This window comes from Alternaria novae-zelandiae (assembly GCF_023758075.1).
Source record: "Alternaria novae-zelandiae strain BMP 2774 chromosome Unknown scaffold_24, whole genome shotgun sequence".
In the NCBI taxonomy this organism is placed as follows: domain Eukaryota; kingdom Fungi; phylum Ascomycota; class Dothideomycetes; order Pleosporales; family Pleosporaceae; genus Alternaria; species Alternaria novae-zelandiae.
Genome location: NW_026056984.1, coordinates 205,377 through 232,776, shown reverse-complemented (window position 1 = coordinate 232,776; position 27,400 = coordinate 205,377). Strand labels below are relative to the sequence as shown.

The window sequence follows — 27,400 nt, the reverse complement described above, 5'->3', positions numbered from 1 at the left end:
ACAAGACTTTCTTGACCAGACGACAAGCTTTTGGCCAAGAATGACCCAGGTGGCAATCTTGGGATTCTGGAAACGCTACGGCTAGAGTGGTGATTAGCCGCCTTACGTCATCCACCAATAATTCCACCAACAATCAACTCATGCTAGCGCCACATGGCCATCTCAACTCTACGCGTACAAACATCTTTAAGAGCAATAACATCGTGGAGCACGATACACCAGCACAGAACCGATGGAATGTCGTGATGTTGGATGATCGAGTCGGTTGCCGGTAGTCAGGGCGGAGGAGCCACGACCCCACAAAATGCCTCGGTGCCCGAGCGGCTCCACCAGCATTCCAAGAAATGCGGGGTAAACGTCATAACAGCTCGAGACATCGTTGATATTCTGGGGAAACCTTGAAAGAAGAACGGTTCACACATTGCAAAACCCGCAACCACAATATCAAACACCGACAAAGCCCGATCGCCGCTGCCTCACGAACATGGCCGACCCGAAAACCTCCACTGCGAGTCAGCGCTTGACGCAGATCAAAGATTTTCTTACCATGAATAAGACGGCAACAACGATACCATGGGATCCAGATAGCACTAAATTTCCGACAAGGAAAGAGCTACCTCAGATCCCCGGTGCCCCACCGGAGGCTGCGTGGGTTTGGGGTGACAGCGACTACGTATGTTCGACCGAAGTCTAATCTAGTTGCGGGCCGAACTGATCAGATGTAGATCGGCCGTCTCAATCTCTTAACGCCTACACGTGTCGCAGCGGCTGCGAGGGAGATACGAACGGGTGAAATCGTACCTGTTAAGTCCGTGTTTCCATGATCCTTCTAATGTGTTATTGCTGACTGCGAGATAGCTTGCCTCTCAACGTGCCGAATGTTCCTGCGTTTGGTCGCGAAGTTTTTCAGCATGAGATTAAGACGCTGGCTGAAGGCATTGCCTACGACGATGTGTATCATATGAACACCCAGTCTGGCACGCAATGGGATGGCTTCCGACATTTCGCTCATATCCCCAGTGGTTCGTTCTACAATGGGGTATGTATCCAGACTTATCACAACGAAACTTTGCTGATATTCGCTACAGACTAAAGGAAGCGATATCGCCGGCCCAAACGCAAATCACAAGTGTTCCATCCACCACTGGGCCGAGCACGGCATCGCAGGTCGCGGTATCCTTCTAGACTACCGGGGCTACGCACACAAGAAGGGTATCAACTACGATCCCTACGACTACTACCCCATCTCGTGGCAGGACCTTTACCAATGCGGTCAAGACCAGGGAATCGATATTCGCCCCGCGGCTCAAGGCGGTGACATCAAGCCTGGAGATATGCTGTTCATCCGTAGCGGATGGAAGGAGGCGTACGACAGCAAGAGTGATGAAGATCGAAGCAAGGCTGCTCTTCGACATGGCAGTGGTAAGGATGGTGAGGATGGTCAGCGGTATGCTGGTGTGAGCCAGGAAGAGAAGATTCTGGATTGGCTGCATGATAGCTACTTTGCTTCTGTTGCTGGTGATGCACCGGCGTTCGAGGCGTGGCCTACACATGAGAGTACGTTTTCTCTATCTTTCGTGCGACATTAGACTGATGTTCCCAGATTATCATCTCCACGAGTACATCCTCGCCCTTTGGGGAATGCCGCTGGGCGAAATGCTGGACCTCGAGAAGCTTGCGCAAACGTGCCGCGAGAAGAACAGATGGTTCTTCTTCTTCACCTCTGCGCCTGCTAACTGCCCAGGTACGTTGATTACCCCGAGTAATAAGCTCTTGCGTCCGCTAACACCATCATAGGCGGAGTAAGCTCACACGTCAACGGCACTGCCATCTTCTGAGCAATTTGAAAACGTCCACAATCCGCGTTAAAACTACGTACATTATCATAAACACCTAGCAATCGAACAGCCAATTTCACACATTCTGTCTTGCGTGACCACCACGCGCTCTCTCACCAACACTAGATCGGGCACGTCATATCCAAAAGTGCCAGCTACGCGGCATCAGCCTTATTCAGACTCCCAGATCTCGACTCCGGAAACGATCCGGGGCACGTTCTGCGCTCTCTTCGGCGTGGACTCTCCCTTAAAACGGTCCGTGCGTTCGCGTCTGAGTCTCGCGGCATGGCAAGTGCGCCCAACGCGATTGACTCACTATCCTCTTCGATCTTCACAGCCTGCATCGCGCCGTCAAATAACGAGAACTGGATTTGCTGATTCCTCAAAAGTGCCCCATAGGCCCGGTCGCCTTCAACATCGCTGCCATCGCGTTCGACGCGTGCGTTTCGCGATGGCGGCATCGGCGGTGGCTCGTGTGTTGGTGGCGCAAACTTCACCTCGTCGACGGGGCCGTCAGTTTGCGACGTGCCGAACATGGACGACGACGAGGGATTCACATTGAGCTGGTCATTCGCGTCTGCGTCGTCTATTACATCAAGTCCGTCGGAAGGACTTGTCTTGTGCATTTGGTCCGCAGTTCCAATCCGATCATCGAAAGCAGGCAGAGAAGCACCACTTCCGTCGCGCAACCTCCTGTGTTGCTCAAGTCTTCGCCCCTCCCAGTCAACCACCACAATGCCACATTCAATAGAATCTGCAGCGACTTGCTCAGCTTCGCGACTCGCTTTCTCGCGACGGTACTTGTAGCGTTGTTGTCTTTTTGCTTCCTCGGGTGCAATTCTCTGCTTGTAGCACTCCTCGGGCGTCGCATGCGTATGATACTGACAGTTCAGCAGCGGTGACGATCTTTTGTCGCTTGAGAGGCGTCGCATAGCCGTCTCAAGCGCGGAGCAGACGAAAGGCTGCGGCAAGTCTGACGGGTTGACGTCGCCGAACCCTTCCGTCGCGTTGTTAACCCATCGATCGACCAGAAAGCGGCTTAGAGCTTTCGGCATGTAGTGTCTTTTCTCGCCAAATATGTGCGAGATGGTATCGATATCTGGTTTTACACCCTTCACTATCTTTTCCTCGAGCAGGTCCATCACGCGGTCAACGAATTCGACATCATCTATCACGTAGCCGTGTATCGCTGCGTTGATCAGCGGCCAACACGCGATCCATGTGTGCTGCGGGTTGATACCGTCGGGGTCGAAGTTGACGTCGCGATAGCGGGTGGGTATAACACCGGTGCGCCGCCATATTTGATGCATTTCCGCTGCATCGGCGTCGATGTTGCGGCGTCTGAGGAGGGTAGGCAAATCGATGTTGTCAGGAATATTCACGGTAGGCAATCTAGCCAAGCGCCGTGTCAAGTACCAGGAATCCGGGTTCTGACGGCCATATAGTACGCTGATCATTGACTGTCTCGGTGTATCCACAGCTGCATCTGGTATCGGCGGTGCCAAGTGTACCTGCACTCTGTTGGATGACTCTTCTTTCACAGGTTCTGACTGCACTGGCCCTTGCACGTTCACATCAACATCATCGATGACTTCATCGTCACTCCACAGGCTCCCGCCTTCAAGCAGCGTATGGTAATCGCTCTTCCTTGTGCGTGCCTCGATGCTTGGCCGACGGCGAAACTTGCGTCCTGTATCGCTAACATGGTCACTTCCATCGAAAATGCGGTCGACATTCCTGGGTTTCTGGCTTCTTGGACTGAGCGCGGTATTGTTGGATGAACGCGATACTGGTGTCGTTCCGGGGTTTAGGTATCCTTCAACATCGAATCCTGGAAAGTCGGCTGGTATGTGCGGACGCATGCTGCCGCGCTCGAGCCTCCTTTGGATATCGCGTTTCTCTGAAGAAGACATCTTGTCGGTAAAGAGGTTTCCCATGCTGGGGAGTAAGCCAGTCTCTGTCTTGGAAGAAATGGTAGCGGTGCAGTGTTCTGAGTTCAACGGGCCACTAATACTTTGCAAGGTTTGAGTGTCGAGAGACCCATGTTGGTCATATCCACTTGCAATCGTGTGAAGCGTGCATCTGTTTGTCATCGAAAGATATGTCACGTTACCACCAGCAAACGAACGCTCAAATTGACCGCTGATGTCACCGCTTGCCTGGCCATGACTGGATGCAATTCAGAATCTAGTCATGAAGACGACTCACTCATCACTATTCTTCCATAACAATTCATCGTAAGATTACGATGAAGACGCCAGGTACAGAGCTCGATAATCATGTCTCCATCGTCTTCGCGATATCATACCGCTCGGCATGTATACGACGCCCTCGCTACACGAGGCCACTATATCTTCGGCTAGATCAGCTTTGAAGTCGATAACTTTTGTTCTTGCAGGTCGAACAACCCTCTCGGAGCACTGCCCCACAGAACACATCGAAGTCGACTACGCTATAGCCGAACGCTCACCGTATCTTCGCATCTACCTCCCACAGCACGTGCGCGATGACCGACCTTTACTGCCTATTCAGCTCGGCGACATCGATCCAGCAGGCTTCAGGCTCTACATCGAGTGGCTCACAACCAGCATTGTCAAGTTCTCCGATCAGCGATCTCTTCAACTCCGCTCATGTATCGACCTCATCTACGCGCACATCGTCGGCTCCGCGTTCTCGCAACCCAACTTTCAGGATTACATCATCGACAAGCTAACTTCTGTTCTGGACCCGGCGCAAACGTTCGATCAGAAGATTCTTGAAATGCTGTATTTGGAAAAGCATGCGTCGACGTTACTACGGAAGTTTGTTACGGACAAGATGTTCGCGTATGACAGGAGGATGCTGGGTATGCTTCGAAATTCTGTGGAGGACATTGTGACTGGGATCAGTGATGTAAAGGGGTGTGAATACCATATCCATGATGACGGAGTGTGTTATAGGAATGGAGGGCCGGGTGAGTTTGAAGAGATGGAGAGAGGTAACGACCCAGGAGGGAAGAAGGGGAGTATTGACGATGATCCGGAACTTAATGCCATGGCAGCGCAATATCTAGGCAAATCAACGACCGCTTCAAGAACGGACAAGTCATCAAAAGTTCTGGACACCAAGCACCGTCCATCGACAGCAGGGCGCCAAACTCAGGCAAACAAGCTCGCATCGCAACTCAGAATTCCCTCCTTACATACCATGACTGCCCAAAATCTCTATCAACAAGGATCATCCATACGGTCTCTAAATGTGAGGAGTCCCCGGCCCTGTACAAGATCCTTGACTCCCGACATAGATGTTGACAAGCCCCTACCACCGACACCAGAGCCACCCCAAGCGCCCAGCACTAGTGATCTCGTTCTCGAATGTTTGGGTCGTCTCCCGCCAGCACTAGAGCAAATCTCAACACAAGAACTCCTTGAAGAATGTCTCGAGCGCACGCCGTCAGAATACCCCAGGTCCATCACGCCCTCAGACAATAACGAATTTGCGCGTCAAGTCGAACCATCAACATATTCAGCTACGCCTACAACTGCTACTTCGCTAAGATCATCGAACTACACATCTGTCTCTCGACCATCCTCACCGTTAGATCTCATACCGCCCTCCCTCCGCCCAGGCACACCCCTACCATCCACGCATCCAACCCGCAACCTGACCTTCGCCCCTCTCCCGAAATCACACCGCACAACACCTAAGCCGCGGCCTCAAACCCCAAGCGCTAACAAGTCTCACGCGACTGCCTCACTCGCCCCATACCTTCTCAGGTCAACAACCCCAGCACCTAGGCCTTCACCATCTCCATCACCATCACCTTCTCCATCCCCATCTCCATCACCCTCCCCACCCCCGTTACTTCAACGCCCCTACCATATATCCCCCTCCTCACCCTCTCTCCCTCACTTCGCTCCGTTGATAAAACGCAAACCGGCTCCACCACGAGGCGTGGATTGGCTGGAGCAATGGGACAGACTCTTCGAACTGCAAGGTACACAAGGCTTTGGATTAAGGCGGGCAGAGAAGAAAGAGAAGAAGAGTCGTTTTATGGAGATATTGGAGAGTGTGGGGAGTGGAAAAGGGAATGCAGACAGGTGTGGGTGAGATTAATGAAAGTAACTTTGTGTATATCCTGGGATGTTGAGCAGCTGGGGGCAGGGTAAATGAATGACACAGGCAACATAAGACACGCAAGCCAGATTGTATGTGAACGTTCCGTTTCATTTGCTATCGTACAGCTACTTCCTTCCTAACCCCATATTCACGTAACTCATGTTGGTATAATCATCCCCTATAATCCCATCCCATCCCATCCCATCGACAGTGTTAATCCAATACGCCGTGTCTATGCTGTGTATCCAATGCAGGTCAAGCGTGATGGCACGCGTTTATGCATGCAATGTCTCCTTGAAGCCACTGTCGGCATCCACAGTCTTGCCCTCCTCGTTGAACTCCCAGGCCAAGAACTTCCAGTTGAGTTCGCTCGGTCGCCAGAAGAGGCCTTTCTTCAGTCCGCTGCCCGCTGAGGAAGAGTCGCCTGGTCCGTCTGCTGTTATGCCGCCGGTGTGAGGCATGCGCTTGCCGAAGATGCAGCGCCGGAAGCGCGAGTGGAGGATGGCCATGGAGCACATGACGCAGGGCTCGTTGGTGAGGTAGATGTCGAGATCTACGCACAGATAGCCGCTGGGTGAGAGGTTGTCCTTTTCGTAGTATAGCTTCTCGAGACCGGTGAGGGGGTTGTCGCAGAAGAGGGAGCGGTCGAGGAGTGCAGGGTCGGTGCCGGCAGCACGCAGCCGCTTTTTCGCAACCATGGCGATGGCACGGTGGACAGCGTGAGCCATGACATTGCCAGTGCCGGTGGGCGGTTCAGCGGTGCCGGTGAAAGACCTCCAGCGGCAGTCGCCTGCAACCGCGACAATCTCGGGCTGGTTCCTGGTGCGGTCAACCACGACGACGCCAATCTTCTCACCCAGACACTGATCCGATATCTGCTGGCCGGCCGCTCGGGCAAGAGCCAGCCAGTTGCCTGCCTCGGGTTGTAGCTCCTCCTGGTTGCGTTGTACGAGGCTCGGATGGGGACCGTAGGGGTTGGTGTTCTTGTACGAGATGGGCCAGTACTTGTCGCTCCAGTCGTCAGCCTGCTGCTGGGATATGGGCGCCAGGGCCGGCACGGTTACGTAGAGGATCCGAGGGAGCGCAGTCTTGGGGCCGTCGAAAGGCGGACAGGTCCGTATCAGAGCCGCGAGGTTGGCGTGCGGCATGTGGCGCGTGGGGCACAGCAAGAAGTAGCGGACTAAATCAAAATCTTTAGCATCAGCCTCTCCATGAGCAGCCTCACTGCCAGCATCGACTGAGGACGGGGACGCGGAAAGGGAAGCGGGGGTCGCCGGTGTTAGTGGGGAAGATGGTAGTTCTGAGGCAGGAGCATCTTCGTTACCCCTGGGGAGCCTTGCAGGCGGATAGAACTGTTTCTGCAGGTGCGGCGGCAGGTACTTGAACTGCACCACGCGGCGCAGGTGAGAGATCTCCGACGTCTTGAAGTCGGGCAACGCTGCTTGCACGGCACTGCGAGCGGGCGAGGTTAGCAGAGATCAAGCGGGAGCCCCAGGAGTGAAGGCCTCACTCCTTGATTACGTTGGCAAACTTGGCCGGCACCTCGACGACATAGACGGTGTGCGTCTCCAGGCTGGCGCGCACCTCGTCCTTGGTGCGGAGGGGGACCAGATGGCCTGCGAGAGGCGGTGGGCTGCTCATAGCATCGCCTGGCGGGGGAGTCAGTGCTGAGGGCAGCTAAAAGGCTACTATGCGTCGTATAGGCGTTGGCTAAGAGGCTGGTGGTGGGATGTTGGTCGGTGGGAGCGTGAAGCCTGCGCAAAGACAACAAAAGTCTCAGGGTCCAGCGGGGCGAGCCTGCTTAACTCCGGTTGACCCTTCCTCTTTCATCACCATCACCTCCTCGCTCCTCACCAGCCCTCATCATACAGCAGCAACATGTCGCGATAGGATCTCACCCGTGGAGTAAGAAGGAAAGAGCAGGAGGTGTCTCGGGGTAAGGCGCGCAGCTCCCGACTCGTGGGCGCGCCTCCCCGCATCACGTTGCAGCGAAGGAGCGCCAATCTTCACCCAATATGGGGCCCCGCATCATCTCCTCCCGATGATTCGGTAAACATCATCCAAACGCGTCGTGAGAGGACCTCAACCCCAGCATCCAAATCTGCCGATATGCATGGCGTTGTAGCTCAAGCCCGCTGTCGCTCAGAATGCCCCGGCCAAGAGCCCACGGCATGGTGCCCCACTGCAGTATATGTGTAGTGATATGAGATGCAGGCCTCGCCCGTCTTGTCTTCATTCTCGATCCAACTTGTCGTCTGGATTAGGCAGTCATGGACAGCAAGACGGGAGCTACCCATATCGAAACCGCCCACGGTCGCGACGCCCACATCGTGCCCATCGACCAGGAAGCCAATGAGGACGTCCATCATGTCAAGCTATCGTGGAGATCTTGGATGGTCGTCTTCTGCTGTTGCTTCGCGTAAGTTACGCGCAATCCTTCTCATGACATTGCTAACTTACAATGTAGCGTCATGTCTCAAGTCTTCGTTGTAGTGGCTGCGGGATCAGTACTGTCGTTCATCATCCGCGAGCTTGGAGAACCTGCCATTGCAAGCTGGATCATCCAGGTACAGCAGACCTAACAAAAGACTTTAACACCGAATTCTAACACTCTATAGGGTCCGCTCCTCATGCAATCAGTCCTCTCCCCTCCCGTCGGTCGCCTGTCTGATGTCTTGGATCGCAAGCTGTTTGCCACCATACCTCCATTGATCGCATGCGTTGGTTCCATCATTTGTGCCAAGGCTACGAGCATGTCTATGTTGATTGGAGGCGGTATTCTCATCGGCACGACACTTGCAACCATCTCCATCGTCCAGTCTATCCCATCCGAGATCCTGCCTTTGAAGTATCGACCTCTAGCGAACGGACTTGCAGGCGTTGCCGGTGTGTTGGGCGGAACGTAAGTAGAGACCCCGCATAAGTAGATGCATTTGGCCAGTACTAACTCTGCACAGTGTCGGTAGTCTAGCAGCCGGCGCAGTGACGAATCTCAGCGCTTCTGGTTGGCGCTACATCTTCTGGATCCAAGTCGGCCTACACGGCATCACATCGCTTGGTCTCTTCGCATTCTACTGGCCAAAGAAACGCACCGACTATCCGCGGATGAGCTTCAAGGAGTGGATGTGGGCTTGCGACCCTATCGGCTCTCTTCTCCTCGTTGCTGCTGCTACCCTGATGCTTTTGGCGCTCAACTGGGCAGGTGGCGCGTACCCGTGGAGCAACCCGCACGTATGTGCCAATTTAGTTGTTGGCATTGTCCTCTTCATTGCCTTTTGTCTTTACGGTAACAACTATTGCATCAAAACTACCGAGTCGGAAGCTGACATGGTACAGAATGGAAGGGCCGATCTGACGGCATCGTGGCGCATGTCTTCTTCTCCACTGGACCCAACTTCTGGCTATCGACTTTCGCCTTTGCTATCGAGGGATGGATCTACTACTCCGCCATCAACGCTGTTACACCACAGCTCATCCTCAATGTTGGATTCGAGGACAACGCGTGGGATATTGCTATCCGTCAACTGTCTTACAAGATTGCATCTATCTTCACATCGCTTGCCGTGACATGGTACGCGACAAAGTTCAAAGACATGAGTAAGACGAAAATCCTCCTTGACAATCCCTCCCACTAACATCCCCCTAGAAACCCCCCTAGCAGCCACCTTCGCCATAATGTTCATCGCCTCAATCTGCTTCGCATTCATCCGCCCCGGCTGGGCAACCGAACAAATCATCTTCACCGCTCTAACAGGTATCGGTTGCGCAGGCCCCCTCACACTCCTAGTCGCATGCATCCAATTCACCGCCCCGCACGCCTTCCTCTCCACAGCCACCGGCCTCGCCTTCTCCGCCCGTGCCATCGGCGGCGCCTTCGGCACAGCAGTCATCTACGCAATCGTAAACTCGCGCATCGCATCCCACCTCGCCGGCGACGTCAGTTCTGCTGCCATCGCTGCCGGCCTCCCTGAATCTTCCGTCCCTGCGCTCCTGGCCGGTATGAAGGGCAGTTCTGCGCCTAAATACCGGGGTAAGGGTGTACCGGGTATGAATGAGACTATCATTACGGCTGCGTGGGACGCGAGTCATTGGTCGTATGCGCGTGCGTATAGGCTGGGGTATTGGAGCGTGGTGCCGTTTGTGGCGCTGGCTACGATTGCGGTGCTTTCGATGAAGGGGATTAAGCATTTGATGACGGAGCATGTGGAGGCGACTGTGGAGAGGGAGAGTGATGATGAGGGGAAGGGGTTGGGGAAGGCGGGGCTGTGAAGAGGGAGAATTGGGAGGGCGTGTACACGGAATGGATGAATAGTCGATTTCATATCTATGGATGTGCTGTTGAACTTGATGCTATTTCTTGCACACTACTTACGATTCCCGCAATACACATGACATACACGACGGCTGAATCTGCCCAGTAAATAAGGGAAGGGATGAGGAATAGGTCAGTACACACAGCGTCCGAACGGGCTACCAACGGACGTTTTCAATACGTGATAATCCTATACCCAGAGGTAATCTCAGATAAGGCATGTCGCAACGACAAGAGACTTGCCGTAGCATCTTCAAGTTCATGCTTAGTGCCAGTCGCTCGCGTTCAGTCATGACATGCCAGTCTCATTTCTTGTTCTGTCAAATTCTTTCCATTGACGGTAAGCTGATGTCGTGTCTAGTCATCTGAGTGGTTTGTGATGGATCTTGTTGGTGGAGCCATGGCAGTATATCGATCTTCTGGGCTTTGGGAAGAGGTGGTTTGATACTGTTGTGCTTTCTTGCTTTGCTTTGTGGATCAATGCCTATCTCCCTACCTGTGTGAGAAGGGTTCACGTTGCGATGGCAGTGTTTCTGGATGGAAATCGCGAAGGTAAAAGCAGAATGACTGTGGTGCTATATGAAATCTAAAGTCGTTGTATGCGCGTCGCCTATAAGGTAACGACAGTGGATGGTGAATGTCTTACAGGCCCTCATATTCCGTTTCTTGTTCATGCTTCCGCGTATCGCCAGCAACTTTCTAATTGCATGGCTCCTGCCTGTATATCCCTAGTCGCCTGAAGGAACTGCAGAACCAGGGCGGCGTTGAGAGCCCAGCTCTGGATTGGCCCCACGCTCAAGCAAATACTGCCCTGTCTTGGACAGATGATACTTCCTAGTCCATTGGTATGCGGTATATCCGTACCTGTCCTGGATATCGATATCTGCCCCAGCATCAAGCAGTAATTTGGCCAGGGCGATGCTTTCGTCTTGATGATAACGCATAATCCCGAGGATGAGTGGAGTTCGTCCACTGCGGGAAGCGATATTGGGATCAGCGCCGGCTTCGAGCAACATTCGGACAATTCTTTCTCCTTTATCGTATTGAACGGCGTAGAACAGTGCCGTCCTCAAGATCTTGTCCTGGCGTTCGTTGACATCCACGCCGGCATCCAAGAGAAGCTGGACTATCTCGAGTTTGGGCGTCCAGTGAATTGCTTCGGTTAGAAGCGGTCGCCAAAGCCTTTTGCTTGTGCATGTCCGATCAGCTCCCGCTTCAATCAAGATTTTTACAATCTCAGTCCTCCGATGCTTGACCGCATTGTACAAGGGCGTTGCATCGTCAACGTCTTTCGAGTTGACTGCTGCTCCACGTTCAAGAAGGAGCTCAACGATACTGGTGTGACCCAAGATCGCGGCGACATGTAGTGCGGTACACCCCGCAAACCGATTGTTCTCATCGATGCGCGCATCTATTGGCGAATTGTATGCCACCAACTTATCAGTGAGTCTCTTATTGCCCTTCGATGCGGCCCAAGTAAGAGGAGTTCGACCAAATTCATTTCTTGAGTCCAGATCGGATCCCTGCTGGATGAGCGTCACGGTGATGTCCTCCAGGCTGTGAAGAATTGCTATATGAATCCCCGTGGTATAGAAGTCTTGATGGTCATAAATAGACCGAAATCCATCCGTGGCTAAGCGTCTACGACCAGTATACGTGTAGATATAACATCTCATGACATTGGTTTGTCGTGTGAGAAAACCCACTACTCGTTGAAGACTCGACGGTGCTAGACGAGCATGGTGACCCCAATGAGCTGCCGAGTAATCGTACCATACATGGTTTGCGAAGGGACCCGGATTGTTGGGGTTGCCGTATCGATCTAAAGACAGGTAAGAGGTACAGACGTTTGTTATCATGGCCTGCGCATCCGGAAACCATTGATCCAGTGTGCGCTTTAGGTATTCTTGTGTCGTGTAGTGAACGAGCCGAATGATGCCGCTGTTATCATCCACGGTTACTAGACCAACACATGAAGCTAGAACATCCTCGATATCTGGGTAATTATCTGGGTCCAATTCCGGTTTCCCGATTTCTACAGCTAGAGCTTCTCTCAGTTGCCGTGTAGACAGGGGTCGTTGGGCGCAAGTAAGGAATGCCAACGCTTGCTTAGCGAGCTCCGTCTGATCAGCGAATTGGCCTTCTATCCTTTTCATCGCTGAATCGTATGCAGAATCATAGGCTTCCGACCCAGTAGCGAGTCTTCTCAAGGTGAATTTGACTGCTTTTACGGCCCTCTTTCCGATGAGAGAGTCAAGATGCAGCTTAGCCAAGAGAAACCTATAATCTCGTCAGCAGGGATGGTTCTAAAACTGGATGAGAGCGGCCTACATCCCGCGCACTGCCTCCACGATCTTTGACACAACCTCTTCCTGCAATACTTCATCTCTTTGCACGAAACCAGGGAGGCGAGTCATGTTCTCTGAGAGATACCTCCGCACGTCGTTGTTGTCTGCTTGAATCTTCAAGTGACAGGCTGTCTTGAACTTCTCGGTAATCTCTGGTATGAAACGCGACGTAGCGAGTAGGTTGATGTGGCATTGCTTTTGTAAGCTTTGGATACTTGACAGTAGCGTTGTGCGGCAGCCATGAGATGTAGAGCATTCATCGAGAGCATCTACCACTATAAACACTCGTGAGTATGTTGCCGCTACTGACTTTAGTGTCACCATGGTAGCTTCGATTCGATCTAGAGTTCCTTTTGGCGGTGGTTTCTTGTGAAAATCGACGACGCATTCTGGTAACGGAACTTGATGTTCGACGAGCTGTTTGAGAAGAGCTGAGAGTAGGGCTTCTAGTGTCTGCTCGCTATGACGTCTGTAATTGCAGAACAGGTGAGCCAAGCCAACCGTAGGGTCATGATGATAACGTTCTTGCAAGTCAGCGTTGATAATGGAGGCGAAGACTGTCTTTCCAGCTCCTGGAATACCAGGGCAAAACAAAGTGCGATTATCAGTGCTGAGCCAGTCTTTATAGGTCTGTGAGTGCAACAGCCATCCACCGGTACCTGGTTGCCGCCGACTAATGGCGTCCCGCTGATCTGAAGCGTGGTCGATGGGTGTGAGCCAGTCAAAGATCCGCTGACGTTCTCTCATAGCCTCTTCCGTATCCTGACGATCGTGCAGCTCTTCGACTCTGCCTCGAACGCCATTTTGGGTTGTTTGTATTGATACCAGCTCGCCATTGATGCTTCGCAGCGTGGAATGGGTTTTCTCGACGTATAAACCCAGAGCGGATTTTACGTAGGTGAGATGTTGTTCATTGCGCTTTGAACTAGTGTTGATCTCGATGAGTAGTGATGTCGCATTGTTATGAAGAGCGAAAGTCACCATATCCATCTCGCACTTAATCGCCTCGATCAGCTTCTCCACGTCTTTCTCCCTAAAAGGCCATCCCAACTTCTCGACAATGCCATCTCGGGTAGATAAAGCGACGGCTGCCAGGCTTAAAGCCTCCTGAAGGCGCGCAAGCGGAGTAGAGAGTAACTTCAGAGTCTTGGACCACTCTTCGAGTTCGTCGGAGTCTGCTACGTCGTCTTGCAGCTGAAGTAGCAGATTACTGCAGGCTCGGACCTGTGAGCGGAGGCGATGTTTTACTTCCTTGGCTCCGGATACGGCAATGATGTATTTGATCACCTTTTCACATAGCTGGGTGACTGCTATGATGCTTGCGGTCGTCTCCATGTGTGCCGTAGTGATGGTGTCATGTCTTGGTGAGATGGCACAAGATGCGGGGTTGATGGGAGCCCCAATCAAGCTCATGCACGATGGGAGGCTGTGTCACACTGCGGCAGCAGGCAACGAATGCGCGATCATCAATGAGTGACAACATGATGCGAATATGTGGAGAGTTCGCTATCATCTCGTGTCGAGGTGTTCGTGATGCGAGTGGAAGACGACGACGTGTGGCTACCCAGGTAAGCAAGTGGTACCTAGGTACCCGTGGACCAAGCGCCAACACCGCGTCACGTGACGTTTGGGAGCCCGGCCAATTTTGGCGAGTTGGCATCTTTGCGAGCCGTGTTTTTCAGATTAAGTCATCACACTGTATTACGCGACGCGTAAAGCGAACGAGGACACTATTAAAAAAATCGAACCATATCTCAGCGTAATCAATGAACTCATGCAGGTGTAAAGTTTTGGGCTCTAGTGTCAGAATATCAAATTCCCTTCATGTGGGGAGTTTCCCCTTGATGTATTCGTATTTAAGCTTCAATGAGACTCATGGTGGTAAAACCCTCCAGGATACTAGGGGTTTCAAGTAGCATTTCATCGTCTTACTTCGTGTTCAATCCAATAATCCCGGTCTTTCTTGAGCTCTTCTGGAGATTGGATATACTTACGGAGCTTGTCTATGCACCATATTCGCGATTTGTTATCTGGTACGAGACTCACTCTGGCGCCAAACAAGACAGCGATGGGTACGATGTAGCCTCTTTCCCGGACGCAAGCCCCATGAAGTAGCGGCTGTCCTTCTTTATCGCATATGTTAGGATCGGCTCCCGCGTTGAGCATCACGCTGATAGATGCGTCGTGTGTGAACATGCTGCAGATAGTAAGTAGTGGGGTTCTGCCTTCAAGATCCTGGAAGTTTACGTCTGCGCCCTTGTCAAGAAGATGCTCGAGCAGAGAAATGTTCTCATCAAAGGCACTGGAGTGCAAAACAGTCCTGCCCCAGTTGTTCGCGCAGTTGATGTCGGCTCCAGCATCGAGCAGCACGTCGATGATCTCTCGATCTTGTTTGTCAACGGCCATCGCCAGCGGGCTCTTGTGGCGATATCTATTGTGAGCATACCCGCCCTTCAGGTTCACGTCAACCCCGTGATCGATAAGAAGTCGGATGATATCCACATATCCGCGATCCACTGCTATGTACAGCGGTGAGTAGCGAGTCCACACACGACTTTCTATCTGAGGCTGTCCATACAGCATCGCGTCCATGATATTTTGAGTCGCCGTGTCCGCAATGACGAGCTGAACTATGCCGATGTTTCCACTGTGAACTGCGAAGTGGAGCGTCGAATAGCGATACCCGCTTTTCGAATCTGTCTTAGCGCCGTGGCGAAGAAGTAGTCTGACTGTCTCAAGATGACCACTTTCAGCAGCCAGCATTAGTGGAGTAAGTCCTAGTCGGTCTGGTGCGTTCACATCGTATCCTCGCCGGAGTAGTGCGACCAGTGTGTCGCAAAGTCCAAAGTGAGCGGCCAAATGGATACCCGACGTCGAATCCTGGGATGACCGCGGACGCCTAAATGATATGTCATTATAATCGTCCGGTCGATCCGCCAACGAACTGAGTATTATCAAGGCAGAGCATTTAAGATTCCACGACAGCCCAAAGAAGTCGATGGCCATTCGATTAACTCCAGCCAACATGCGAGCGTGACGTCCCCAATTGCATGCAGCATAACAGTACAAAGGGTCCCAGTGTGCGGGGAACTTTTGAAGGTAATTACAGTATTCAAGCTTCTCGGTCAGGTCCGAATATAGGCCCGCAGTTCCGTATTCCTCCATGGAAAGATATGCGATGCAAGCTTCTGTGATCACAGTCTCTGCTTCCGGAAACCATCGATGCCGTGTTCGATCCAGATATTCCTGAGTGGTGTAGTGTACCAAACGGATGATGTTACTTTCTTCGTCGATCGTCACTAGGCCAGCGCAAGCGGAAATCATATCCAGAACGTCTGGACAGTCATCTTCATCGAATGTAGATTGTCCTACTTGTATGCCAAGCGCTTTGCGAAGGTCCGCAGATTTGAAAGGCTCATGCAAGCATGTGATCCAAGCTAGAACCTCCCGACCAAGCTTTGCTCGATCGGGGGGTTGCTCTTCGATACGCTGCATTGTCAGGCGATACGCATAGTCATATGCTTCGGTCACAGTTGTGGTCTTTTGGCCCCTCGCTTCGGTCTTAATCTCGTTCAGTGCTTTCCGAACAGCGTTTGCTGATCGCTTGTCGTAAAGACTTTGTACATAGAGCTTCGCTAGAAGGAACCTATAATGTGTCAGTGGCTGGCATCTCCATTGCGCAGTGCGAGTTTGGGGATGCTCTGAACGTTGCTTTGTACTACTTACATGCCATCCACTGAGTCGACGATTTTCAGCTTGATTAGTTCCTGGAGTTCGACATTGCGCTGAACAAACTGTGGCATGTTGTTGAGGTTGCCGACCACATATTTGCGAACATCATCGCTACTAGCACGTACTTCGAGAGGCTTCTCTGCGCCGAATTCTGCAAGCACTTCTGGGACGGTCCTTGATGTCGCTAGCAGACTTGTTCTGGAGTTTGCTGGTAGATTCAACAATTCAGATAAGAATATCCTCCTGCAGCCATCAGATACTTGACATTCGTCTAGTGCATCGATCACAACGTAAAGTCTCTGGAACAGTGCAGCCACGTCCTTGAGGCATTGAGCGAGGGCCCTCCACGAAGGACGTCTGATGCCCTTCCCATGGTCGGAATAGAGCTGTTCGATAGGTATCGGCAAAGTTTCCTGGCTTTCTGCCAGTACCTTCAACAGACTGCAAAGCATAAACTCCAGGGTTTGCTCATCGCGAGTCTTGTAATCGCAATAAAAGTAGGCGACTGCTACGCCAGCGTTGGTCTGGAATCGGGTTTGTAGATCGTCGATAATGATAGAGGCGAGCATCGTCTTGCCAGCCCCAGGCAGGCCAGTACAGAGTAGCTTTCTCGCACTGGAGTTGTCGAGCCAAGTGTCGTAGGCTTTCGACTCTAGAAACCAGTTGCCGGTACCCTCTTGTCGTTTGCTCAATATATCATGATGCTTTGATGCATGATCATGAGTAGATAGCCATCGGAGCACCGCGTCGCGTTGCTTGGAAGATTCCCGGTGATAGTCGGTACTTTGAAGACGTTCGACGTCGTGGTGCAGGCCGACCTGGAGCGTCTGAATTTGCGACATATGATCATTCAGCTTACAGAACTCCTCCCCGATCTTGCTCGCACTCATGTTCATTGAGTGCAGGAGAAGCGCAAGGTCTCGATTGTTTTGCTCCGCGCATTCCTTGATCTCCCGAAGCAGCTTCCGAGAATCTCGCGATAGGGCCAGGTTTATCAGAATTTTCTCGCGTTCTATCGATTGGATAAGCTTCTGTACATCCTTCTCTTGAAATGGCCACTTCAATGAGCCCCTCAGAGAATTGTCGTGTTTCAGTCGGGTCTCCACTTGCAGTAGGATAGTCTGAAGTCGAGGTAGTGGCCCATCAGGTCGTTCGAGCACATTGATCGTGTCGACCAAGCTTTCGCCCTCGTCGATATCTTCGGCATCATCCTTCAGCTCTTGCAGTATACGTTTGCAGGCGCGAACTTCTCCGCGCAGTCGCTTGCGGTCTTCCGAGGCGTCTTTTACTTTCCCGACGTAGTCGACAATCTTGCCCGATAGTTGAAGTACGGCGATGACACTTGCCAATTCGCCCAGACCTGACATGACGAGTGAAGCATGCGGGCTTCGAAAAGCCTTTCTCGGGGTTGATGTAGCTTTTGGGCAAGTTGAGGGGTCGAGCTGCACAAGAGCAGGCCTCTTGAAAGTGAGCACGTAATGGCTCGCATCATCTAGTGCGGGGCGAAGCTGCTGTCCTGCGTCCATCTCATGTACGATCATCATGCAGTCCGACGGCACAGTTCGCGTGCGTAACTACCAGAACGAACCTGATAGGCTGAAAGCAGGGCGCAGTCGGCGAGACTTCGACATGGCGGTTGCTGCCCTGTATAGGGCGATAAACAGGGTGACAGTCCATTTGGATCTGGGACCTTCGTTGCGATGAGAGGTAGATTGATAGTTGCTGTGACAGGAAGCAAGGAGTTGGAAGTCGCGGACGATGCACGTGCACTCGCGTTCGGCGCCAAGCTAGCGCGACTTCCTCAACCCTCAATCCGCCAGCGGTTACAAACATCCCAAACAACATCGCGACGATGTTACCCGACGAGATCATCGCGCAGCTCACTGCGGAGTTCCAATGCCGCGATCAGCAAGTTCATCATCTTGCAGCTCTCTATAGCGTCCGTACACCCATCAGACTTCAGGATCATTGTCTAACAGCACTATAGGCGCATCTCCCATCTCCACCCTTTCTGAACATCCATGGCCTCACAGCGACTGGCAAATCCTCGATATTGCGCTCCTTCTTCCATCTATCCCGTATACAGCACACAATCATCAACGTTCGCGAATGCATAACCGCGCGGCATCTCCTTGAGCGCATTGTCGCAGCAAGTCTAGATGCACTGGACGAGTTTAACGACGAGAAGATTGATAGGAGACCGTACGCGCGTACAGAGAATCTGAGCGCGCTATGTGTTAACATGGAAAAACTGTTGGCGGGCAGGGGGAAGTTTGTGTTGGTGCTCGATGCGGTGGATAAATTGAGGGAAGGGGGTGGAACGTTGATTGCGGCGCTGGGAAGACTAGGAGAGATGGTATGTTATGCATTGCACGGATCGCGGGCAAGGGATACTAACAGTACGAGCAGATACCAAACCTCTCCCTAATCCTCACAACAACCCTCCCCCTCACACCCTCCGTCCTCCACTCGTCATCAGCCTCCTTCCTCCACTTCCCATCCTACGCGCGCAGTGAACTCCTCACAATCCTCGGCGCCAACCCACCAAAGATCTTCCTCGAACCGCCCTCCCTGGAACAATTCCCAGACTACACACCCGATCTCGCAGCCGAAGACGACCAATGGCTCTGGGGCCGCTTCATCCAAGCCGTCTACGATTCCCTCGCGAAACACACCGGACGAGATCTGATAAGCTTCAAAAGCTGCGCCATGCGCCTCTGGCGTTCATTTGTCGAGCCCGTGGTATCTGGACAATTCGGTACGCGCGACTTCTCGCGGTTGATGGTGAACAGACGGCATTTGTTCCAGCTTGAAGACTCCGTGCTCGACCGAATCATCTCAGACACTGCTGAACCTGTCAAAGAAGCAGCACCAGCAGGCGCTACACCAGCAACGCCCAGCAAGAAGAAGCCAGCGAACATGACGGCGCACACGCTTCCGTACTTCACAACCCACATCCTCCTCGCCGCCTACCTAGCGTCGTACAACCCTTCGCGAACCGACGTTACATACTTCATGAAGCACACCGACAAGCGGAAGAACAAGCGACGCGCACCCAGCGCTGCGTCTTTCAGCGTAACCGGCAAGCGCACAGGAGCTAAGCATCGGAAGATTAGTCGGCATCTGCTGACGCCCAGCCCGTTTACTCTGGATAGGTTGTTGGCGATCTTCAGAGCCTTGCTTGAGGGCACAGTGCCCCAGGTAGCGGATTTATACACACAGATAGCTACACTGACGAGCATGCGATTACTCGTCAGAGCCGGAGGAGCAGGAAGCAACGACGCACTAGAAGGAGGCGGACGATGGCGCGTGAATTTCGGTTGGGAATACGCACGCGCGCTGGGCAGAAGCGTGAATCTGGAAGTAGGCGAGTATCTTGTTGGTGGTGTAGACTAGGCCTTCATTTCATTTTGTCTACTCCAACACCTGCCCAGGTGTATGTAGAGCATCATCTAAGAACTACAGCTACACTGCAGCATACCCTTATACTTTGGCACATCACCACAGAACCTCTCTTCCTCCTCTGCATTCCACTCCCAACTCTCTTGGAAAGGGTTAAGCGCAAGTTTCATAATTTGAGGCAGGATCTCGCGTTCGTGTTTCTTTTCGACGCGCTCGATGAGTTCGTCTAGGATCCAGGAGCGGGGGATGAACTGCGTTGACGTTAGCACTGTATCTCTAGCACAGAGTGGAATGGGACTTGCGTTAGGATTAACCTTATCCATAGCAACCTTCCTCTCCTCATCCATCCCCTCCCCCCAATCCTCCCTCACCCTCTGCGACCATTTCTCCAACCACCTCCCTATCCGCTCTCTCCCATCGCTCTCCTGCCTCGGCGCGTCGTTCCTACGGAAGAACCTGCCCGCAACATCTTTCCTCTGATCCTCCGTCTCCACTTCACTCAGTTTCACATTCCCCAGTCTTCTAAACGCATGATGGAAATCCAATTCATACATCTGCAGTGTATCCAACAACTCCGACATCAGATCTTCGAAATCGCTCTCCTTCTGCGTTTTGAGGCCCAGACGAAGCGTCATGAGACGCCGGTACTCAGCGAGGAAAACGGCCTTGTACTCTTCGCCTGCGCGGTCGATGGCGGATTCGCCGCATTTGACTATGCCGTCTGCTTCTTCTTCTGTTACGCCTTTTTCGATAAATTGCGCTTCGTCGACTTTGCTGCCCGCGCCCATGAGCTCGCCGAGGGCTTCGCCCAGGCGGACTAGGTTCCACCAGATTATTGTGGGTTGGTTGCGGTAGCTGTAGCGCAGCATGTGGTCGTCGTGGTTGGGCGTGTAGGTGGGGTCGAAAGTATCGAGGAAGGCGAAGGGACCGAAGTCGATGGATAGACCGAGGATGGAGGTGTTATCTGTGTTTAGCACGCCGTTCATGAAGCCGTAGGCTTGCCATTTTGCGACGGTTTCGGCGTTGCGGCGGAGGATGGCGCGGTAGAGGCGGACGTAGCGGTTCTCTTCGCCTTCGTTCTCGCCTTCGACGGTTTCTTTGGGGATGCCCGTGTGGGTTTGGGAGTGGATTTCTTTGGCTTCGCCGGCGGGGAGCTTGGAGGGGAGCTTGTCCCAGCCGCCGTAGACGTGCTCGGCTGTGTAGTCTGCGATTGTGCGGAGGGTCTTGCGGTCTCCGCGGATGCGTTGCAGGTCGAATGTGCCGAAGCGGATCCAACTCTGCGCGAAGCGTGTGACGATGGCTCCAGGCTCTGTCCGTTCGCGCATAACCTTGCTTCCATTGTTCAGGGTGAGCGCCAGCGCTCGCGTGCTTGGAATGCCAATGGCATTGAGATATTCGGAGACGACGAACTCCCGAATGGAAGATCGCAGTACTGCGCGGCCATCAGCGAAACGGGAGTACGGCGTCCGTCCAGCGCCCTTCAACTGGATCTCGTATCGTGTGCCGGTCGCTGGGTTGGTAGACTCGAACAAGGAGATGGCACGCCCATCACCGAGTTGACCTGCCCATTGTCCGAACTGGTAGCCTCCATAGCATTGTGCCCACGGGTATATTCCAGCCTCTGGGTTCGACTCGTCCCATGTCAGGATCTTCTTTCCAGCCACGACTTCCTTGAATTCATCCGTCTTGGCCTCCTCTTCCTTAAGACCAATGTCCTGCATCGCTCGCTGACTGACAGCTAACAGCTCTGGCTCTCCCTGCGAGTCAGGCCGAACATATGTGTATAGTGCTCCCTTGACCATGCGCGGTCCGAGCATTTGCCGTGGCGCATCGTGGGAGTCTTTCGGTCTAGGGAAGGCGTCATCGGCGGGAAGGTTGGATGTGAAGACATTCGATTTGGGAAGCGACTGCAGCGTGTGAAGTTCATTGGTCGAGTTGCTCGCCGTCTGTGGGATGTCGAGGTGCGCCATGACTTGATTGAGGCGCATAAAAGTGTGGAAGGGGTTCTTGCAGATGTATTTCGTCGACGATATCGCTTTCCTTGTGGGCTGCAGCGCAGTGGAGATTCGAAGCATGAGCTGCTAAGGGTATCAAGTGGTGTAGGAAGGAGGGGCAATGAGGGGAAGATGGCGGCACATCTGGGCGCATTCGATGCTGATCAAAGTGATGCGAACGTTATGGGGCAGTGGCGTCATGCCTCGGACGAGCGGGCTTATCGATAAGGTAGTCGTGAAAACATCAGAACGTCGCGGTGCCTGACTCGCGCGTCTCTCTTCTGAACTAAATCGCGGACGCGTCGACATCTCCGCCAATCAGCACATCCTTCCTCAAGCAACGCATACCTTCACTCCTTGATTTTTGAGACCCACGCTGGCCTCCACACTATCACACTCCCAGGATGAACGGCCAGCCAATACCCGGCTACTTCTGGGACGCAGAGAAGAAGAAATATTTCAGGATCCAGAACCAAACCGCAGCACAGGGATCAAATCTCAAATACTCTTCAGCAAACATCAAGAAGACAGAAAGAAAAGAGCGTATCCAGAATGTCGCACTCGCGCGTTCCAATAAGCTTAAGAAGGAGCGGGTCGTCAGACGCAACCCGAACAGCTTTGCTCAGACAAACATCGACAGAGAAATAGGCCTCAAAAGACGGTCACGCTATGTCCACGGTCTTTGGCCTGACGCATGCGCAGCCGGTATTCAGGAACGTCCCGAAAAGGTGCTACCGCCCTGTGGACTCCGACTCTTTGCCAAAGACCCAGTACATCACACGATATACACAGTCCAAGGTGAGAACGGTGTGCACAGGCAGACTGCAGATCGAGGGAGTCCCAGCGTCCCATCAGAGGATTACTATTCCATACCCAAGTCGTCTTCACTAAAGAGTATCTATTCGTGGTATCCACGAGAAGAGGTAACGCGAACGACATCTACAGTCTCCTCGCTGTCCTTTCTACCGGCAACCGGCGCGCTTGCGGTAACGACATATGGGTCTGATCGACCGCCAGAAGTATGGCTCAGCGACCCGGGACACGATGATCCTGTAAGTCTTCCACAAACTTGTAATTCCATGCACGTAATTTGCTCGATGATGAACGGCCATGTTCCATTTCGCGTTCGATAGACCGAATGATTTGATTTACTCAGCGGCATGCAGCACAACTCAGAACGAACGAGCTTTTCTACTCACTCCCACACCGTTTCAATAACTTTACAAGACTTTTGCATCTTCCGAAACTCTCACGCTGACCCTTAGTGACACAGTACGTAGGGCAAAAGTTCACACCGAAAGACTGTTCAGCTATCTGGGGAGCTGCTGCCAGACCAACTACGTTCACAGCATCGCCGGGTCTTGCAAACAGTGTTGCAGCGACCTGGACCGAGCACCTCGCAGTTGCAGCCTCGAGTTCGATGCTACTGTTTACTCGCTCACAGGGAGGTGCCTGGGATTCTCAAGCTGTAGTAAAGTCACTTGAATCAGATCTTCTGGCCTTGGAGTGGATATCGTATACTACTGTCGCGCTCGGCTGTCGAGATGGAACCATCCGGCTATACGACACAAGATCAGGCGGCTCAAGTCACGTCTTGACACACCCCGCGCCCATCTCAAAGCTCAAGTGTGCCGATGACGAGACTAGGTTGATATGCTCGGGGCTTAACGACACGCTTTTCCTATACGACATCCGCGCACCCCGCTTATCTCGAAACTCGTCGCGAAAGACGTTCAATCACAACAATCATCACTACAACGAAGAGTACTTCAAGACCTTGTATCCGACTCATCGCGATAGTCACAAACGCCGCAAGCTCAACCACAAAGCTTTCAAGAATTGGTCGCAGCCAGTCATGACTTTCGCCCACCTAAACAGAGACGAGCTGGAACTGGACATCGATGTACATCCAAGACTCGGACTTCTAGCAGCAGCCCAGGACACAACGGAAGGTACGGTGATCCGGATTAGCAACATGTGGACAGGTAAATCTGTTAAGGAGATTGATCCAGGCAGCACGCACCAGGCCAAAATCCGCGCACTCAAATTCATTGAAAGCGGTTTTGACGGCAATGTTGACCTTTGGTCGTGTTGGGGTGGTGGGATCGCGAAATTTGGGTGGTCACACAGTAGGGGCCTTTAGCTTTCGAGACTCACCACTGAGATATCGACATGCTGACCTACCAAGACTTTGAATAGTGTTGATGGATACATTTGCGGGTTTGCCATGGTGCGAGCGACCACTAAATTCGCGCGACTGAAGCATGTCCATAGGGCCACGCCGCTGAACACAATCACACTTGCACCGACATGTGACAGTGCGACACTGGAATCGTTCAGAAACATTTCCTGCAATTCTCCGCTGCGTCACAGTGAGCCTCGTCCAATCGCGACCGGTAGTCACTGACGCACGTGCGTTCTCTGTCGTTTGCTCCTGCCTCGCACCTGCCCCGATTGGATCGCGCAATTCCCTGGTCATCATGTTGACCTCACAACAAGACGCGAAAGCTCTTCTCACTCAAATACCTCTAGCGACAGATTGAAGAATTCAGGAGAGATTTTCACAGCGTTGCGGGTGACATTAGGTGAACGCCTTCACTTTCACAGCTTCACCGTCGCTCTCCGAACTACAGATAATCCCCGAGCGAGCGCACAACCCAACTTTTCCGCACCAACCATCGGTCTTTCCTCACCAAGGGTCCCAGGATTACACTTGGCACAAAACTATTCGCAAAGCCCCGAAGCCGCAAAGAAATCATGTCAAATATCGATCTCGAAAAGTGCACCGCCACTTCCTCATCCATCAGAGCTCTCACTAAGACCGACCCCCGCACCACCAACATCAAGATGTCGTTCCCAATCCTCATCGCTTATATCGGTCTCTACGTCGGAACCTACTACCTCAGTCCCACTGGCCCTGGATCCGAGCACCGCGACGGCGACTCCGGACGTATACCACCTCTAGCCATCGTGCTCACGCTACTCGGCCCTGAACTCATTCAAAAAGCATTTGCTGTCACGACTGCGATTTCAAAGACAGAGTCTCCATGTTTCGGTTTCGGGTGGCTGGCTTATAGCTTGTCACTCTTGGTGTCAGTCACGTCTGGCAGTGGTGGTTTGATGCGGGAACCGGAGTGCGATGTCAAGGTTCTGAATATGAGCACGGGGAAGAGACGGTCGAACAAGGAGTTTGCTGTTGCGAGGCTACTCCGCGATCTGGAGTACCGCTCTACTTCCACATCCGTTGAGAGCTACATGGATCCAAGCAGCGATATCGTTGTCGAAATCCTCCAACCCACTGGCATATCCTCCGCCTCGACATCCTTCAGAAACCTTTTCCACAGCGGCAGCTTGATGACCGCAACCCTCCAATTTTGTCTCGCCGGCGCATTTTGGTGCTACTACGGCGATCTCTCACCTCTTCTCCTCCTCAGCATATCGATCCTGCTCATAGAAGCTACCGCCAGCCTACCCGTCTGGACTCAGAAAAACGCTTCCTTTACACACAGTGGTCGCAAAGGCGCATACGCACTCATGCGCGACACCGACTCCCCACCCAGCCACATCTACATCATCCAGCCCTCTCCAACTGCATCCACCAAGACCGAAAGCATGACCGCACATCACGACATATTCACCAACGCCTCAAACCCCTGTGTGGCACCCATCATCCTCATCGCCGGTGCTTTCTTGAACCAAGCACTCCTTTACACCCAGCTCTCAGATAACGCAGCGATTGCTATGCTGATTATCATGTTCGTTGGTACGATTAGTAACCTTGCTATCGTTGCTATGCCGCGCGTGCCACATGTCGATGGCGTGGAACTGGGATCTGTTGGTGTGATGAAGGGGGAGGGGAGTGTTGCGGAGGTTTTGAAGGAGGTCGAGGCGGCGTTCGAGGGGTATGGAGAGGTGCTTTTGAAGCAGTGTTTCCCTGAGATGACCGGGAACTGGGAACGTGGAATCGAGAAGGTGAAGATGGGGGAGATGGATTAAAGACGGTAGAGCAACTCTTGGCTCGCAGAGTGTTGTTGTGTTGCCCGGTATCCGGACTGTTAGTAGTGAGCCCATCCATAACACGCAACGCATCCACAGACAGCACAACACCTGACATCATAACATCATAAATTCACGTCCCCGTCCCCGTCCCCGTCCCCGTCCCCCCTTTCCTCCCTCCCCCCAAAAGCGGTATCCTAACCCTTCCAAACACCATCCCCCCACCCCTCTGCATCTGCGCCACCGCATCCCCAAGTAGCACCCGTATCGCCCCTTCCAGCCTCTTATCCTTCTTCCGCCGCATCCACACCAGCACTATACCCAATATAAACACATCAACAGCAACATGCTTGAAGCACGCCCACACCCATCTCCACACGCCCCGAAAGAGCTGATAGTGTACTGAATGCGCAAACAGTCTCCTTGCTTCTAATTGTTCGCGCAGGGCGGCGACTTCCGCCGTCATCTTCATGAGCGATTGCTCAACGCGCTTCCGCCATTTCTGGTCTGCGACTGATTCTTTCGGCGAGCTGTCTTTCGCTGCTGCTGCGGCACCGTTTCCAGCAGCGGGAGCGGGTGTACTGCTGAAACCGGGTATGGGCATCTGAATCGGTTTGCCCAGGACGCCCATGCCGCGATTCCGTGGCGCGGGAGTGGGCGTCTGGATAGGTATGGGTTCTGCGCGGATCAACTGCTGTAGATCGGTTTGTACGCCTGCGTCTTCGAGGTCGGGGGCGTTGCCGTCGTCGTCGTCGGGGTAGGATGTGGGGTTATATTGCGAGTCTGGGGCGTCGACGAAAACCTCGCCTTCGCGCTCGATTTCGGCTTCTTCTTCCTCGAGCTCTTCTTCGGATTGCGACATTGGTGATTTTACGCGGAGGGGCACGGCGCGGCGTTCGGTGGATTGGGGGTCCATGTCGTTGCTGCTGTTCATGGCTGCGCGGCCGCTTTGGCCTAGTTCGTGCTGCGAGTAGCCGGGGGTCATGTGGTCGGAGGTACGTAGCGGCGAGGAGGAGGAGGAGGACGGCACGTTGGATTTCACTTGGTCCCAGACGAATTCTAGTTCGGCGACTAGTTCGCGGGAGTCGGGGGAGGGTGAGGCGTACTTGTGCATGGTGTCGATGAGGGTGGTGATGTAGCGGCGTTTGGCTTCGGTGCGGGAGAGGCCGTTCTGCTGTTTCCAAGCGTCCCTGGGGATGTTAGGTTCTGTCATGTATGCGTTCCATGATAGGGACTTGAATGGTGCTATGCGCCAAGTGACATACCATTTCTCCCGTGCTCGTTGCGACTGGTCATCGTTGCCTCTTGGACATTCCATTATACCGTCGACATCACCCTCTGTTTTGGTCAGCTCTGGTCGTAGCACAGTCCCCTTCCGCATCATTTCCCTCGAGGCAACGTACCCATGGCCTGCTTATACAGTCCATACAAGCGTAACCTGGTCGCAGACGGCGGTTTCTGCGACCCCGTCCGTATCTTGTTGACGGTATTGAGCGCATGGCTAAAGACTCGATCTACATTCCCTATCATCAGCAAAAGTTCCTTCCATCCCATCTCACCCCAGATAAACCTACCAACCGAGTCCGACATTACGAGCGTGGATATCGCGCCCCCATAGACGGGGAGCGGCGCATTGATTGGTGTGGCGGTGCGCAAGAGTGCCTCAAGAGCAGGCACAAG

At 53.1% G+C, this 27,400-nt stretch overlaps 11 protein-coding genes across 11 annotated transcripts; 5 read left to right on the top strand and 6 right to left on the bottom strand.

Annotated features, from left to right (window-relative positions):
* Positions 1 to 484: 484 nt before the first annotated feature.
* J4E88_009436 (uncharacterized protein) lies at positions 485 to 1,838 on the top strand (the record flags this gene model as incomplete). The annotated part of the gene is made up of 6 exons (XM_049403038.1): positions 485 to 673; positions 726 to 808; positions 859 to 1,039; positions 1,089 to 1,557; positions 1,604 to 1,744; positions 1,798 to 1,838. 6 exons carry the CDS (start codon positions 485 to 487, stop codon positions 1,836 to 1,838), a joined length of 1,104 nt encoding a protein of 367 aa, XP_049251166.1.
* Positions 1,839 to 1,993: 155 nt separating this feature from the next.
* J4E88_009435 (uncharacterized protein) lies at positions 1,994 to 3,775 on the bottom strand (the record flags this gene model as incomplete). The annotated part of the gene is made up of 1 exon (XM_049403037.1): positions 1,994 to 3,775. One exon carries the CDS (start codon positions 3,773 to 3,775, stop codon positions 1,994 to 1,996), a length of 1,782 nt encoding a protein of 593 aa, XP_049251165.1.
* A 379-nt stretch (positions 3,776 to 4,154) lies between these two features.
* Positions 4,155 to 5,524, top strand: J4E88_009434 (uncharacterized protein; the record flags this gene model as incomplete). The annotated part of the gene is made up of 2 exons (XM_049403036.1): positions 4,155 to 4,921; positions 5,347 to 5,524. 2 exons carry the CDS (start codon positions 4,155 to 4,157, stop codon positions 5,522 to 5,524), a joined length of 945 nt encoding a protein of 314 aa, XP_049251164.1.
* Positions 5,525 to 6,211: 687 nt separating this feature from the next.
* J4E88_009433 (uncharacterized protein) lies at positions 6,212 to 7,577 on the bottom strand (the record flags this gene model as incomplete). Its single annotated transcript, XM_049403035.1, has 2 exons — positions 6,212 to 7,388; positions 7,447 to 7,577. The coding sequence occupies 2 exons, from the start codon at positions 7,575 to 7,577 to the stop codon at positions 6,212 to 6,214; spliced, it is 1,308 nt and encodes a 435-aa protein (XP_049251163.1).
* Positions 7,578 to 8,206: 629 nt separating this feature from the next.
* On the top strand, positions 8,207 to 10,205 carry J4E88_009432 (uncharacterized protein; the record flags this gene model as incomplete). Its single annotated transcript, XM_049403034.1, has 6 exons — positions 8,207 to 8,355; positions 8,404 to 8,503; positions 8,555 to 8,838; positions 8,894 to 9,222; positions 9,273 to 9,533; positions 9,583 to 10,205. 6 exons carry the CDS (start codon positions 8,207 to 8,209, stop codon positions 10,203 to 10,205), a joined length of 1,746 nt encoding a protein of 581 aa, XP_049251162.1.
* Positions 10,206 to 10,976: 771 nt separating this feature from the next.
* On the bottom strand, positions 10,977 to 13,931 carry J4E88_009431 (uncharacterized protein; the record flags this gene model as incomplete). The annotated part of the gene is made up of 3 exons (XM_049403033.1): positions 10,977 to 11,805; positions 12,022 to 12,528; positions 12,580 to 13,931. 3 exons carry the CDS (start codon positions 13,929 to 13,931, stop codon positions 10,977 to 10,979), a joined length of 2,688 nt encoding a protein of 895 aa, XP_049251161.1.
* Positions 13,932 to 14,516: 585 nt separating this feature from the next.
* Positions 14,517 to 17,695, bottom strand: J4E88_009430 (uncharacterized protein; the record flags this gene model as incomplete). The annotated part of the gene is made up of 3 exons (XM_049403032.1): positions 14,517 to 15,226; positions 15,704 to 16,242; positions 16,323 to 17,695. 3 exons carry the CDS (start codon positions 17,693 to 17,695, stop codon positions 14,517 to 14,519), a joined length of 2,622 nt encoding a protein of 873 aa, XP_049251160.1.
* Positions 17,696 to 18,180: 485 nt separating this feature from the next.
* J4E88_009429 (uncharacterized protein) lies at positions 18,181 to 19,724 on the top strand (the record flags this gene model as incomplete). Its single annotated transcript, XM_049403031.1, has 3 exons — positions 18,181 to 18,267; positions 18,316 to 18,684; positions 18,738 to 19,724. The coding sequence occupies 3 exons, from the start codon at positions 18,181 to 18,183 to the stop codon at positions 19,722 to 19,724; spliced, it is 1,443 nt and encodes a 480-aa protein (XP_049251159.1).
* Positions 19,725 to 19,780: 56 nt separating this feature from the next.
* Positions 19,781 to 21,805, bottom strand: J4E88_009428 (uncharacterized protein; the record flags this gene model as incomplete). The annotated part of the gene is made up of 2 exons (XM_049403030.1): positions 19,781 to 19,981; positions 20,033 to 21,805. The coding sequence occupies 2 exons, from the start codon at positions 21,803 to 21,805 to the stop codon at positions 19,781 to 19,783; spliced, it is 1,974 nt and encodes a 657-aa protein (XP_049251158.1).
* A 323-nt stretch (positions 21,806 to 22,128) lies between these two features.
* On the top strand, positions 22,129 to 25,720 carry J4E88_009427 (uncharacterized protein; the record flags this gene model as incomplete). The annotated part of the gene is made up of 3 exons (XM_049403029.1): positions 22,129 to 22,776; positions 22,998 to 23,809; positions 24,430 to 25,720. 3 exons carry the CDS (start codon positions 22,129 to 22,131, stop codon positions 25,718 to 25,720), a joined length of 2,751 nt encoding a protein of 916 aa, XP_049251157.1.
* A 284-nt stretch (positions 25,721 to 26,004) lies between these two features.
* On the bottom strand, positions 26,005 to 27,127 carry J4E88_009426 (uncharacterized protein; the record flags this gene model as incomplete). The annotated part of the gene is made up of 4 exons (XM_049403028.1): positions 26,005 to 26,035; positions 26,137 to 26,910; positions 26,986 to 27,073; positions 27,124 to 27,127. 4 exons carry the CDS (start codon positions 27,125 to 27,127, stop codon positions 26,005 to 26,007), a joined length of 897 nt encoding a protein of 298 aa, XP_049251156.1.
* Positions 27,128 to 27,400: the final 273 nt, after the last annotated feature.